The following is a 13611-nucleotide window of genomic DNA, read 5'->3' as shown; positions in this document are numbered from 1 at the left end:
ATTATTTTTGATTGAAATTCGATTTAAAAATTCTACGCGTACAAAATATGTATGAATGTACCAAACTTTAAGAAAGATTGTAATTGATTTTTGTTTCGATTATATTCGTTTTACCATCTTTATGGCATTCGCGACTTTATCAACGTTGCAGTTCGATGTTTACTCTTAGGCTCGAACTCGCGGACATCGGCTCAGGAGACAACAAGCCCAATAGAAAGATTGTAATGAATTTTTAGAATGACATTAGGTCGATATAAATTGTCAACAAGTTTAGCTTAAAGTGGGGAAAAAATTTTACAATACTAACTTGAGGCCCTTGATTTTTTTCAATAATAATAGTTGGAAGTTTATTTCAATGACAAAATTTGCTATTCGATACAACGATAAAAAGTTACTAATTTATTTTTATTTTATCATTCGATTTCGTAACAAAACTTTTCGAAAAGGTCTTCAATATCCATACAACAACAAAAATGGCAATCATCACAATTCCAACAACATCAAGCAGGGCAAAGCTGATCCACGGTAGATCCAATCCTGCTGATCTTAGCTGCGCAGCTCCCTTATATCTGATGACATATTCTATCCAATAGGCCGCTTCATCCAAAGCTGGTGTAGGTCGGTCCCGGAATATTTCAGAAACCCTCTTTATGTTCATCTGGTAGCTCGGATTCAGCAGCAGCTCCTGCAATGCCCACCTGAAGGATGTTTCCGTAATGTTCGGAAAATACAACTTCACAGCATAACCACCGAGCACTGCTTTGTTCATGTTCAGATGTTGATCGCAGTAAATAGGTATTCCCAGCATGGGGACAGCTCGATAGACACCTTCCTGAGTACCGAGAAGTCCTCCGTGGGTTATGAAAACCTTCACTTTTGGATGCGCCAGAATGTCACTCTGTGGTAACCAGCTCTTGATCATCACATTCTCGGGTAGCCCTTGAACGGTTTCGTCCTCAAACTTCCATACTACTCGCTGTTTTAACGATCGGAAAACGTTCAAAATGGCTTGAAGCTTGTCCCGAGGCATATCGGAACTTTTTAGGTTTGTTCCCAAACTAAAATAGATGGCACCGTGCTTAGCTTCGTCGAGAAAACTTTGGATATCCTTCGGTAAAACTTTCGCTTCCTTGATGTGAAGTCCTCCAACCGAAACCAGTCCCGGGACTTTGGCTCGGGTAGTCGTTAGTGGAGCATAGCTGTTCAACAGAATAACCGAAACTTGCTGTTCCAGATTGGATACCGATGGTAGCGGTCCTGGCAGATGCTGGAAGTAGGTTCGAGCCATCCGTTCTTGACGAGGCATGTAGTACCAGGAGCGCAGCAAAAGCTCATAGGAGCTTATAGCCGAATTGTAGATCCGTTGCATCAGCGTCATCCGGTCGGTGTACGGAAGGAATTCATGGGGAACATGGGACCACATATTCATCATACCCATCATCGGACCCATGTACTGGGCGAATCCGAACGTTCCTGGAAGAAGATTTTAGAGAATTTATGAAACATATGACCTTCAAACAACGACCTTCCCCGATTTGCCCAAAATCAGTAGTATGACTTGTTTTAATGTAAGTAAAAAATCAATGTTTTATGTGAATCGGACCACCACTCGTTGAAAGTCGCCTCATTTGTAAACTGAAATTTTGTTTTTAAATATCTCAGGAGTCGTAAAGGCTACAGATGGGTAGCCTGCCTGTCACGTTACAAAGGACCGAGTATACTACTCAAACCCCTGTTGTGTACAAGTTAAATTTTTACCAGCAAACACAGACCAGAGGTTAGGGTTTCGCTTGAAACTACCGGCAACTCTCTTTATCGTCTCAGCGGCTTCCGGTTTTCGATTTCCCCCCGATCCAGACTTCCTGGCTGTCGACAAACGTTCCCCAAACACTTTAATTACATCGATCGGTTGATTTGGCAGCTTTTAGCGTTTTTGTCAGCTTTGCGTGCGAGTTGCTCGGATTTTCGCGATGCGCGAGCAAAATTTTGATACGCTGCTCTTCTTCCTTGGACGGCATTTTGACAACTGAAGAGTGAATTCCAAAATCAAAATAGGAGCGTAACTCTACACACACACCTTCAAAATGAGGGGTGTTCAGGTTTTTTAAATGCAAAATTGAAAGAATACGTCAAGTTGATATTGACCAAATTTTGACCGTATCACCTTTTATTGCTTATCGAAAACTATCATTTAATTTTGAGTACAGTGTTGCAATGATAAAATAAACCAGATTGACAAAATAACATCAATGACAAAACGGAATAGATTGAATTGACCAAATTTTAAAAAAATGATAAATCTGACAAAAATAAACGAATAATTTACCAAACAAAAAAATGGTTAAAAGAACCAAATTGACAAAATTGACAAAATTAAATAAATTGACAGAAGTGAAAAACTCACAGAATTGACCACATTGCTAAAATTAACCACTTTGAAAAAATGAAATTGACAAAATTGATAAAACTAACAAAATAAACACAATAACACAAGGGAGTTTTGTAGTTTTCATTATTTGAGGAATTTTTGGATTTTTTTTTGGAATTTTTGTAGATCATGTAATTTTTGTCATAGTCATAATATTTGTAGTTTTGTAATTTTTGTCATTTTGTTAATGTTTTCAATTTTTGTAATGTTTGTAATTTTTGTCATTTTGGAATTCTTTTTCATTTTTGAAGTTTTAATTATTTTTTTGTAATTTCTATAGATTTTTAAATTATGTCTTTTTGGTAATTTTTTATAATTTTTGTCATTTTTGTCATTTTTGTCATTTTTGTCATTTTTGTCATTTTTGTCATTTTTGTCATTTTTGTCATTTTTGTAATTTTTGTAATTTTTGTAATTCTTGTCATTTTTGTCGTTTCTGTAAATTTTGAGATTTCTGTAACATTTGTAATTTTTGTCATTTTTTCCATTTAAGTCCTTTTTGTAATTTTTGTATTTTTTGCAATTTTTGTCATTTTTGTCATTTTTGTCACTTTTGTCATTTTTGTAATTTTTGTCATTTTTGTCATTTTTGTCATTTTTGTCATTTTTGTCGTTTTTGTCGTTTTTGTCATTTTTGTCATTTTTGTCATTTTTGTCATTTTATGTCATATTTTGTCATTTTTGTCATTTTTGTCATTTTTGTCATTTTTGTCATTTATGTCATTTTTGTCATTTTTGTCATTTTTGTCATTTTTGTCATTTTTGTCATTTTTGTCATTTTTGTCATTTTTGTCATTTTTGTCATTTTTGTCATTTTTGTCATTTTTGTCATTTTTGTCATTTTTGTCATTTTTGTCATTTTTGTCATTTTTGTCATTTTTGTCATTTTTGTCATTTTTGTCATTTTTGTCATTTTTGTCATTTTTGTCATTTTTGTCAATTTTGTCATTTTTGTCATTTTTGCCATTTTTGTCATTTTTGTCATTTTTGTCATTTTTGACATTTTTGTCATTTTTGTCATTTTTGACATTTTTGTCATTTTTGTCATTTTTGTCATTTTTGTCATTTCTGTCATTTCTGTCATTTCTGTCATTTTTGTCATTTTTGTCATTTTTGTCGTTTTTGTCATTTTTGTCATTTTTGTCATTTTTGTCATTTTTGTCATTTTTGTCATTTTTGTCATTTTTGTCATTTTTGTCATTTTTGTCATTTTTGTCATTTTTGTCATTTCTGTCATTTTTGTCATTTTTGTCATTTTTGTCATTTTTGTCATTTTTGTCATTTTTGTCATTTTTGTCATTTTTGTCATTTTTGTCATTTTTGTCATTTTTGTCATTTTTGTCATTTTTGTCATTTTTGTCATTTTTGTCATTTTTGTCATTTTTGTCATTTTTGTCATTTTTGTCATTTTTGTCATTTTTGTCATTTTTTTCATTTTTGTCATTTTTGTCATTTTTGTCATTTTTGTCATTTTTGCCAATTTTGTCATTTTTGTCATTTTTGTCATTTTTGTCATTTTTGTCATTTTTGTCATTTTTGTCATTTTTGTCATTTTTGTCATTTTTGTCATTTTTGTCATTTTTGTCATTTTTGTCATTTTTGTCATTTTTGTCATTTTTGTCATTTTTGTCATTTTTGTCATTTTTGTCATTTTTGTCATTTTTGTCATTTTTGTCATTTTTGTCATTTTTGTCATTTTTGTCACTTTTGTCATTTTTGTCATTTTTGTCATTTTTGTCATTTTTGTCATTTTTGTCATGTTTGTCATTTTTGTCATTTTTGTCATTTTTGTCATTTTTGTCATTTTTGTCATTTTTGTCGTTTTTATCATTTTTGTCATTTTTGTCATTTTTGTCTTTTTTGTCATTTTTGTCATTTTTGTCATTTTCGTATTTTTTTTAAAATTTTTGTCATTTTTGTCATTTTTATCAATTTTGTCATTTTTGTCATTTTGTCATTTTTGTCATTTTTGTCATTTTTGTCATTTTTGTCATTTTTGACATTTTTGACATTTTTGTCATTTTTGTCATTTTTGTCATTTTTGTCATTTTTGTCATTTTTGTCATTTTTGTCATTTTTGTCATCAGCAAAATAAATTTAATACGGTGGTCAAATCGTCCTCAAAATATTTGGACTAGTAGTGGGGTCCTATTTTGAAAAAAAAATTAATGGACTGCAAAATGAACTTTTTAGCGGGCTCCTGGCTGATTTCCAACCAGAAAATATTCGTTGACAAGTCTCGCCTGAGTGTTCCGGTAATAAGCGAGGAGAAAAAGCTGAAAACTTGTTTAGTACTTGAAGAGGCTGATGATCTGTGGAAGCTGAAAATCATTAATGATTGATACAAATATGCAAAAAAAACTATCTTCAAAAGCTAATGTTTTCCTTCCATAGCACGCTCAATCATAGATTTCATAGAATTGAAAACCTATTTTAGCCGGATCTGGAGTCGAGGTATTACGAAAAAACTGTGTTGAAGTGAAAAAAAGTCAGCGATGTTGTTTTGAAGTAAGACAATTAGCTGAATTTGCCATAACTTCAATCCAATTTAAAAAAAAAAATTGAGTAATTTTAAAGATGGCGCACGTGGCACCAAAAAATTAAATTCGATGCACGTTTTCATTGGACACTACAAGTTTCAGTCTAATCTAAGATTTCTAACAGTCAGGATATTCTCTTCTGATTCGAAACTACAGATATAATTCTTACCAATTGTCACTACTGGAACTCGATATTTGTATGCCAACACTAAAAAAGCTTCCTGGTAGAACTGTTCTGCCAACAGCAGATCAAACTTGGTTTGATCATTGAGCAAAAACTGCTTAACGTTCGGCCTCGTGAATGCATATTCGGTTGTTTCCAGCCCCAAACTGTACAGGAAATCGACCAACATCCGGTGAATTGATATTTCGGTAAGATCGTACAATGAATCCACCTTAACAGATTTCTTCCAAAAGTCGTAAATTGGTGCTATCCGGATTTCGGTGTAATTTTCATGACTCCTCGAAAGGGGAAAGTTCGCGATGGCCGTCACCTGATGGCCACGATCCAACAGTTCATTTATAATAGCGTCGATCATCATCCAGTGGCTCCGGCCGGGAAAGGTGAACACTCCCAAAATCCGCGATCCATCCACCGGACTGTAACCTGCTGCAAAAACAAGCAGCAGATAAACTAGTTTTGCGACAACCTGCAGTTTAAAAATATGCAAATCACGTTGAAAAATAGCTCCAGTTTGAAAACAACACGCGTTACACTCTCACCATTATCAGATCGGATCAGATCAGCCAGATCGCGCGCCAGATGTTGCTCTTCGGCTTCTTCAACTCGTACTGATAGCAAACATACTAAATAGAGGTAATGATTGAAATCAATCCACCTTGGGAGGTGGAAAGAAAATCTCAAGTCATTCTCGTACTACTACTAAACGTCCTGTATGATTAGCTCGTCAGTCAGATTAATGACATATGCAGAACAGAAAAGTTAAAAAATAAAACAAGTAACAGCACCGCACGTGATTGATAAAAATCTAAAGATGCTTTGAGCTGCTTTGAGTGTTCCATAACTTTGTGTTGATAGCCCGTAGAAGTGTTAGTTTTAGATGTTAAAATTCAAATTCAAGCGAATCTGCATGACTCCTCAATTTGTGGGGACGATGTTGTGTTTTTGGCAATTTGTCAACTAACTATTTTAATGAAAAGAAATTGGCTCAAACGAGACGTTCATGGATTGAAAAATGAGTAGCATATTTTTCGAGCAATAGTTTATGAGGTGGCATGAATAAAAAAATATCATTTGCTATGGTAAATCGTACTTAAGAATGAAAAACTTTTAAAGAATTTTTACTAGGTATGAAAAAGCTTAACGAAACAATTACATTATACCTGTTCCGGAATTCAAATATGCATGCCAGTAAAATGAAATTGCTCAAAAATATCAGAAACAACCAAAGGCTATTTACGTCCTTGCAACATATATTTTTCAGTATCAAAAATTTCTGCTCTGGGCTGAAAAATAATTTGAAAGAAGAGTATTGGATAGGAAATTTTAGAAGATAGAGAATTTGTTCGGGTTTCTTTGGAAAAAACAACAGAAAGAAATCGAATAAATAACCCATTTTTAACTGGACTTATCCCGCTGAAATGGGTCAAACATGTCCGGTAAAAATCGTAAAATGATTCGAGCTCAAACAAAAACTTAATTGAAATTGAAAGAAAAAATTGAAAGGTAGGACCTGTGTAAATTTTAAATTCAATCAGACTTGATTAAGCAGTGCCAGAGCTTTCAATTACAATTTTTTAATCCTCAAAAATCACCGAAGGAAAGGGGGAAAATTGAAATGGAAATTTTGGTTTTGATTCATTTGAAATGGCTAAAACGTCGAGAGGAAAGTAATAATTTTTATTTTGCCGAAAATCGGAAATTTTTTGGAGAAAACAGTGGATTTCTAGAAAATGTTTAATATTTGGCATGTGGGGGACATAAGAGCATAATGTTCACCTTAAGGAGGACGCTTATTTAACCATAGAAAACAACTATATTATCCCCCTTATTCTGCGCCGCGCCTGAGGTGACGATAGTCGAGTCACCCGATTCCAGTAGTCGCTTTAGGTGAGAAATGTCTTTTAGAATTAACTTTTTGAGTTATTATCCTAATCTAGTAGTCACCGCGAGTGACAAATCGTATGCTCTGTCACATCGGTTTCGTGAATAAGGGGACAAGACTCACGCGACTCCGACTCGACTCGACTATCGTCACCTCACGAGCGGCGCAGAATAAGGGGGTATGTGAGTAACATCACTAATTCGTGTTCAGACACAAAGGTGTCTATTTGGTATCTGGTTGAAATTTGAAAAAGAAAAAAAAGTTTAAAAATGAATTTAAATTTTATTTTCTTTAGTATTTTATTTTTGGCTATTTTTCGGACTTGGATTTCAAGCAAACAACTTTCTTTTTGAAATGCACGACGTTTCGACCATTTTTGGTGGTCTTCCTCAAGGGTATTGTCAGATTTCGTTTTTTCCCAACGTTCAGGTGTCCAGTCTTCACTGCTCTTTTAGCTTTAATCCCGATTAAAAAAAAGACCCGGGTGCTCGTTATGCCCTTATCTAAAGTATAACAAATCACAGATCACTCCAAACTTCAAGAATTATTTAAAAGAAAAACTAGAAAGTGGGAAAAATTTCACTGACAAACTATATGGAGTTTGAGAAAAACAAATTCCAAAATTCAAAAAATTCAATAAAAAATAAAAACAAAAAAAAAACAAAACGAAAAATTGGCAAAAATAGCAAAAATTACATAAAATACATAAAATACAAAAAGAAAATGAAAATTGCTTGAACATAAAAAATTTTATAATTTAAAAATTACAGAAATTACAAAAAAAAAATTTTATTACAAAACCAGTAAAAACTACAAAAAAAAAACCAGGCAAAAACAATAAAACAAAATATATCTTGAAATATTCAAATACAAGTGAAAATGACAAAAATAACAATAATGACCACAATGAGAAACAACCAAAATTAACAAAATTTGCAAAAATATTTTAACAAAAATGCCAAAAAATTAAAAAAAATTACAAAAGTGACAAAAACTACAAAATGACAAAAATGACAAAGAGATAAAAGTGAAAAAATTACAAAAATAAAATAAATGACAAAAACGACAGGAATGATAAAAATGACACAAATGACAAGAAAAATTAGAGAAAATGACACAAATGACAAAAACGACAAAAATGAAAACATTGACAAAACTGCCGAAAATTACAAAAATGACAAAAATGACAAAAAAATGACAAAAAATGACAAAAATGACAGAATCAAAAAAAAAACGACAATAATGACAAAAATACCAAAAATGACAATAATGATAAACAAAAAATAAAAGTGACAAAAATGACAAAAATGACAAAAATAAGGAAAAAATACAGAAATGACAAAAATGACAAAAATGCCAAAAAAAACAAAAATTAATAAATGACAAAAATGAAAATCAGAACAAAAAGGACAAAAATGACCAACATGAAAAAAATGACCAAAATTACAGAAAATGACAGAAATTACCAATGTGACAAAAATATCAAAAATGCCAAAAATGTCAAAAATGATTAAAATGACAAAAATGACAAAAATGGCAAAATGACAAAAAAGACAGAAATGACAATAATGACAAAAATACCAAAAATCTATATATATAAAAATGAATTTCTGTCTGTCTGTCTGTCTGTCTGTCTGTCTGTCTGTCTGTCTGTCTGTCTGTTCCCTATAGACTCGGAAACTACTGAACCGATTCACGTGAAACTTGGCAGGTGGGGGTATTGGAGGCAGGGGAAGGTTCCTATTGTGGTCTGAGACCCCTCCTTCTCTCATGAAGGGGGGGAGGGGCCTCCCAAACAAAAGACAATTTTTTGCATAACTCGAGAACCAATCAAGCAAATGGTATCATATTTGGCATGGGGTGGTATTTGGGAACGAGGAATATTTCTATGAATATTTGGTACCCCTCCCTCTTTTCAGTGGCGTGATAGAAAGGGGGGAAGGGGGGCTACCTAACAATTTTTCATATAACTCGAGAACTAATCAAGATATTGGATCCAAATTTGGCATGGGAAGGTATTTGAACACGAAAAATATTTCAATGATTATTTGAGACCCCTCCCTCTTTCCAGTAGAAAGGGGGAGGGGCCTCTTTCATATTTTTTTACATAGTTCAAAAACTAATAAAGCAAATGGAACCAAATTTGGCATGGGAGGGTATTTGGATACGAAAAATATTTATATGATCATTTGAGACCCCTCCCTCCCAGTAGGGAGTAATAAAGGGGGGAGGGGGCCTCTTTTATACTTTTTAACATAACTAAAAAAGTAATTAAACAAATGGAACCAAACTTGGCATGGGCGGGCATTTTGGAACGTGACATGTTCTAATGATTGTTTGAGACCCCTTCCTTCTTCCAGCGGGGAGAAAGGAAAGAGGGAGGGAAGTTTCATACCATTTTTATTGCATAACTCAAGAACTACAACAGCAAATGGAACCAAATTTGGCTTCTATGAATATTTGGTATCCCTCAATCCTTCAAAGAGGGTGATGAAAAGGGGGAGGAAAGGTCTCCCTCACAATTTTAGTATAACTGGAGAGCTGATCGAGCAAATTGAACCGTATTTGACATGTGAGTGTATTTGGATACAAGAAATGTTTCTATTATAAATTGAAGCTCCATCTTTTTAGCGGAAAGATATAAAGGGAGAAAAGGGGGTTTCCATTTTTTTTTGCATAACTTGAGAATTAATCGAGCAAATGAAACCAAATTTGGCATCAAAAAGTATTTGAGTACGAAAAATACTTTTATAAATATTAAGTTATCACCCCTCTAATGAAAGGAGAGAACGGAATTGGGAATATAGGAAGGAAAGAATGAAGCTTACATTGAACCTTTATTTTACGAAATCCGGGAAATGGACAAAACTTAACATGGAAAATCATTTTGGTATGACTCTATGATTGTTTGACATATCATCCTCCTTTCAGTAAGAAGGTACATGGGAGGAGGGAGGCTAGCCCAATACAATTTTGTAAGCATATGTTCTCAATTAATGCTTACGAAGCCAACAAATGGAAACAAATATGGCATGGAAAGCTACTTGGTTACGATATATGTTTCTACGATTGTTATAGACCCTTATGCTTTACAGTGTTGAGAGGGGAAGAAAGGAGGGGGATCCATATAAAGTTTGTTGTAAAGCTTAAATACTTATCAACCAATGGAATTATATTTGATATGAGAGGATTTTTGGGAACGAAAAAAAATGGGTTAAGAGAAGGACAGGGAGGGGCTCTCTAATCAGTTTTTTAGCATAAATCCAGAGCATATCAAGCAAAAACAACCATATTCAATAAGTTAGATTGTTTGCGAACGATTAATTTGGGACCCTTCTTTTTTAGGGCGAAACTTAAGGAAACAGATGAAAATTATCAGATCTTTAAAACAAATTTATAGATCAAGATTCAGAATATAATTTATGGTTATCTTTGTGTTGCAATTTGAAACTCCAGCTGCAGCTCTCATTTTATAGTGGTTGCTTATTAGTTTCGTCATACTTTAATTTAAAATAATCCAAAAAAAAAAACAATAAAATTTTTTATAATTTCTGAAAATATCATTTGATTTTGAAAGGTGTAGCAAAGCACACCGGGTCAGCTAGTGACTAATAAAAAACAAAAAACAAAGATGACAAAAATGATAAAAATGACAAAAATGATAAAAATGATAAAAATGTCTAAATGATAAAAATGACAAAAATGACAAAAATGACAAAAATAACAAGCATGACAAAAATGACAAAAATGACAAAAATGACAAGTATGACAAAAATGACAAAAATGACAAAAATACGAAAAATGGTAAATAATAAACAAAAAACAAAAATGACACAAATGATAAAAATGACAAAAATGATAATAATGACAAAAATGACAAAAATGAAAAATATGACAAAAAATGACAAAAATGACCAAAATGACAAAAATTTCAATAATGACAAAAATACAAAAAATGACAAAAAATAAACAAAAAACAAAAATGAAAAAAATGTCAAAAATGACAAAAATGACCAAAATTACAAAAATGACAAAAATGACAAAAGTACCAAAAATGCCAAATAATAAACAAATAACAAAAATGACAAAAATGTCAAAAATGATAAAAATGTCAAAAATGATAAAAATGTCAAAAATGATAAAAATGTCAAAAATGATAAAAATGACAAAAAATGGCAAAAATGACAATAATGACAAAAATACCAAAAATGACAAATAAAAAACAAAAAACAAAAATGACAAAAATGTCAAAAATGATAAAAATGTCAAAAATGATAAAAATGATAAAAATGTCTAAAATGACAAAAAATGACAAAAATGACAAAAATGACAAAAATGACAAAAATGACAAAAATGACAAAAATGACAAAAATGACAAAAATGACTAAAATAACAAAAATTACAAAAATGACAAAAATTACAAAAATGACAAAAATGACAAAAATGACTAAAATAACAAAAATTACAAAAATTACAAAAATGACAAAAATTACAAAAATGACAAAAATGACAAAAATGACAAAAATGACAAAAATGACAAAAATGACAAAAATGACAAAAATGACAAAAATGACAAAAATGACAAAAATGACAAAAATGACAAAAATGACAAAAATGACAAAAATGACAAAAATGACAAAAATGACAAAACTGACAAAAATGACAAAAATGACTAAAATAACAAAAATTACAACAATAACAAAAATGACAAAAATGACAAAAATGACAAAAATGACAAAAAATGACAAAAATGACAAAAATGACAAAAATGACAAAAATGACAAAAATGACAAAAATGACAAAAATGACAAGAATGACAAAAATGACAAAAATGACAAAAATGACAAAAATGATAAAAATGATTTATATGACAAAAATGACAAAAATGACAAAAATGAAAAAAATGACAAAAATGACAAAAATGACAAAAATGACAAAAATGACAAAAGAGCCAAAAATGACAAAAATGACAAAAATAACACAAATGACACAAATGACAAATATGGCAAAAATTACAAAAATGACAAAAATGACAAAAATTACAAAAATTACAAAAATGACAAAAATGACAAAAAATGGCAAAAATGACAAAAATGACAAAAATGACATAAATGACATAAATGTCAAAAATAACAAAAATGACACAAATGACAAAAATGACAAAAATGACAAAAATGACAAAAATGGCAAAAATTACAAAAATGACAAAAATGACATAAATTACAAAAATGACAAAAATTACAAAAATGACAAAAATTACAAAAAATGGCAAAAATAACAAAGATGACAAAAATGACGAAAATGACAAAAATGACAAAAATGACAAAAATGACAAAAATGACAAAAATGACAAAAATGACAAAAATGACAAAAATGACAAAAATGACAAAAATGACAAAAATGACAAAAATGACAAAAATGACAAAAATGACAAAAATAACAAGTATGACAAAAATGACAAAAATGACAAAAATGACAAAAATGACAAAAATGACAAAAATGACAAAAATGACAAAAATGACAAAAATGACAAAAATGACAAAAATGACAAAAATACGAAAAATGGTAAATAATAAACAAAAAACAAAAATGACACAAATGATAAAAATGACAAAAATGATAATAATGACAAAAATGACAAAAATGAAAAATATGACAAAAAATGACAAAAATGACCAAAATGACAAAAATTTCAATAATGACAAAAATACAAAAAATGACAAAAAATAAACAAAAAACAAAAATGAAAAAAATGTCAATAATGACAAAAATGACCAAAATTACAAAAATGACAAAAATGACAAAAGTACCAAAAATGCCAAATAATAAACAAATAACAAAAATGACAAAAATGTCAAAAATGATAAAAATGTCAAAAATGATAAAAATGTCAAAAATGATAAAAATGACAAAAAATGGCAAAAATGACAAGAAAGACAGAAATGACAATAATGACAAAAATACCAAAAATGACTAATAAAAAACAAAAAACAAAAATGACAAAAATGTCAAAAATGATAAAAATGTCAAAAATGATAAAAATGATAAAAATGTCTAAAATGATAAAAATGACAAAAAATGACAAAAATGACAAAAATGACAAAAATGGCAAAAATGACAAAAATGACAAAAATGACAAAAATGACAAAAATGACAAAAATGACAAAAATGACAAAAATGACAAAAATGACTAAAATAACAAAAATTACAAAAATTACAAAAATGACAAAAATGACAAAAATGACAAAAATGAAAAAAATGACAAAAATGACAAAAATGACAAAAATGACAAAAATGACAAAAATGACAAAAATGACAAAAATGACAAAAATGACAAAAATGACAAAAATGACAAAAATGACAAAAATGACAAAAATGACAAAAATGACAAAACTGACAAAAATGACAAAAATGACTAAAATAACAAAAATTACAACAATAACAAAAATGACAAAAATGACAAAAAATGACAAAAATGACAAAAATGACAAAAATGACAAAAATGATAAAAATGACAAAAATGATTTATATGACAAAAATGACAAAAATGACAAAAATGACAAAAATGACAAAAATG

At 30.4% G+C, this 13611-nt stretch overlaps 1 protein-coding gene across 1 annotated transcript; it reads right to left on the bottom strand.

The window, feature by feature from the left end:
* Positions 1-384: 384 nt before the first annotated feature.
* LOC129754462 (UDP-glycosyltransferase UGT5-like) lies at positions 385-5781 on the bottom strand. The gene is made up of 3 exons (XM_055750558.1): positions 5692-5781; positions 5138-5618; positions 385-1473 (listed from the first exon to the last, which is right to left on the bottom strand). The coding sequence occupies exons 1-3, from the start codon at positions 5692-5694 to the stop codon at positions 395-397; spliced, it is 1563 nt and encodes a 520-aa protein (XP_055606533.1). The 5' UTR covers positions 5695-5781; the 3' UTR covers positions 385-394.
* Between the last annotated feature and the right edge of the window lie 7830 nt (positions 5782-13611).

This window comes from Uranotaenia lowii, chromosome 3 (assembly GCF_029784155.1).
Source record: "Uranotaenia lowii strain MFRU-FL chromosome 3, ASM2978415v1, whole genome shotgun sequence".
Taxonomy (NCBI): Eukaryota; Metazoa; Arthropoda; class Insecta; order Diptera; family Culicidae; genus Uranotaenia; species Uranotaenia lowii.
The sequence above is the reverse complement of the archived record's forward strand: the minus strand, read 5'-3'. Positions and strand labels throughout refer to the sequence as shown.

What these genes read in the sequence shown, in the direction of transcription:
- LOC129754462 (XM_055750558.1), bottom strand. An exon ending in AGTTCCAGTAGTGACAATTG is followed by an intron (nt 1,474 to 5,137) that starts GTAAGAATTATA and finishes ATCTTCTTCCAG; the next exon opens with GAACGTTCGGATTCGCCCAG.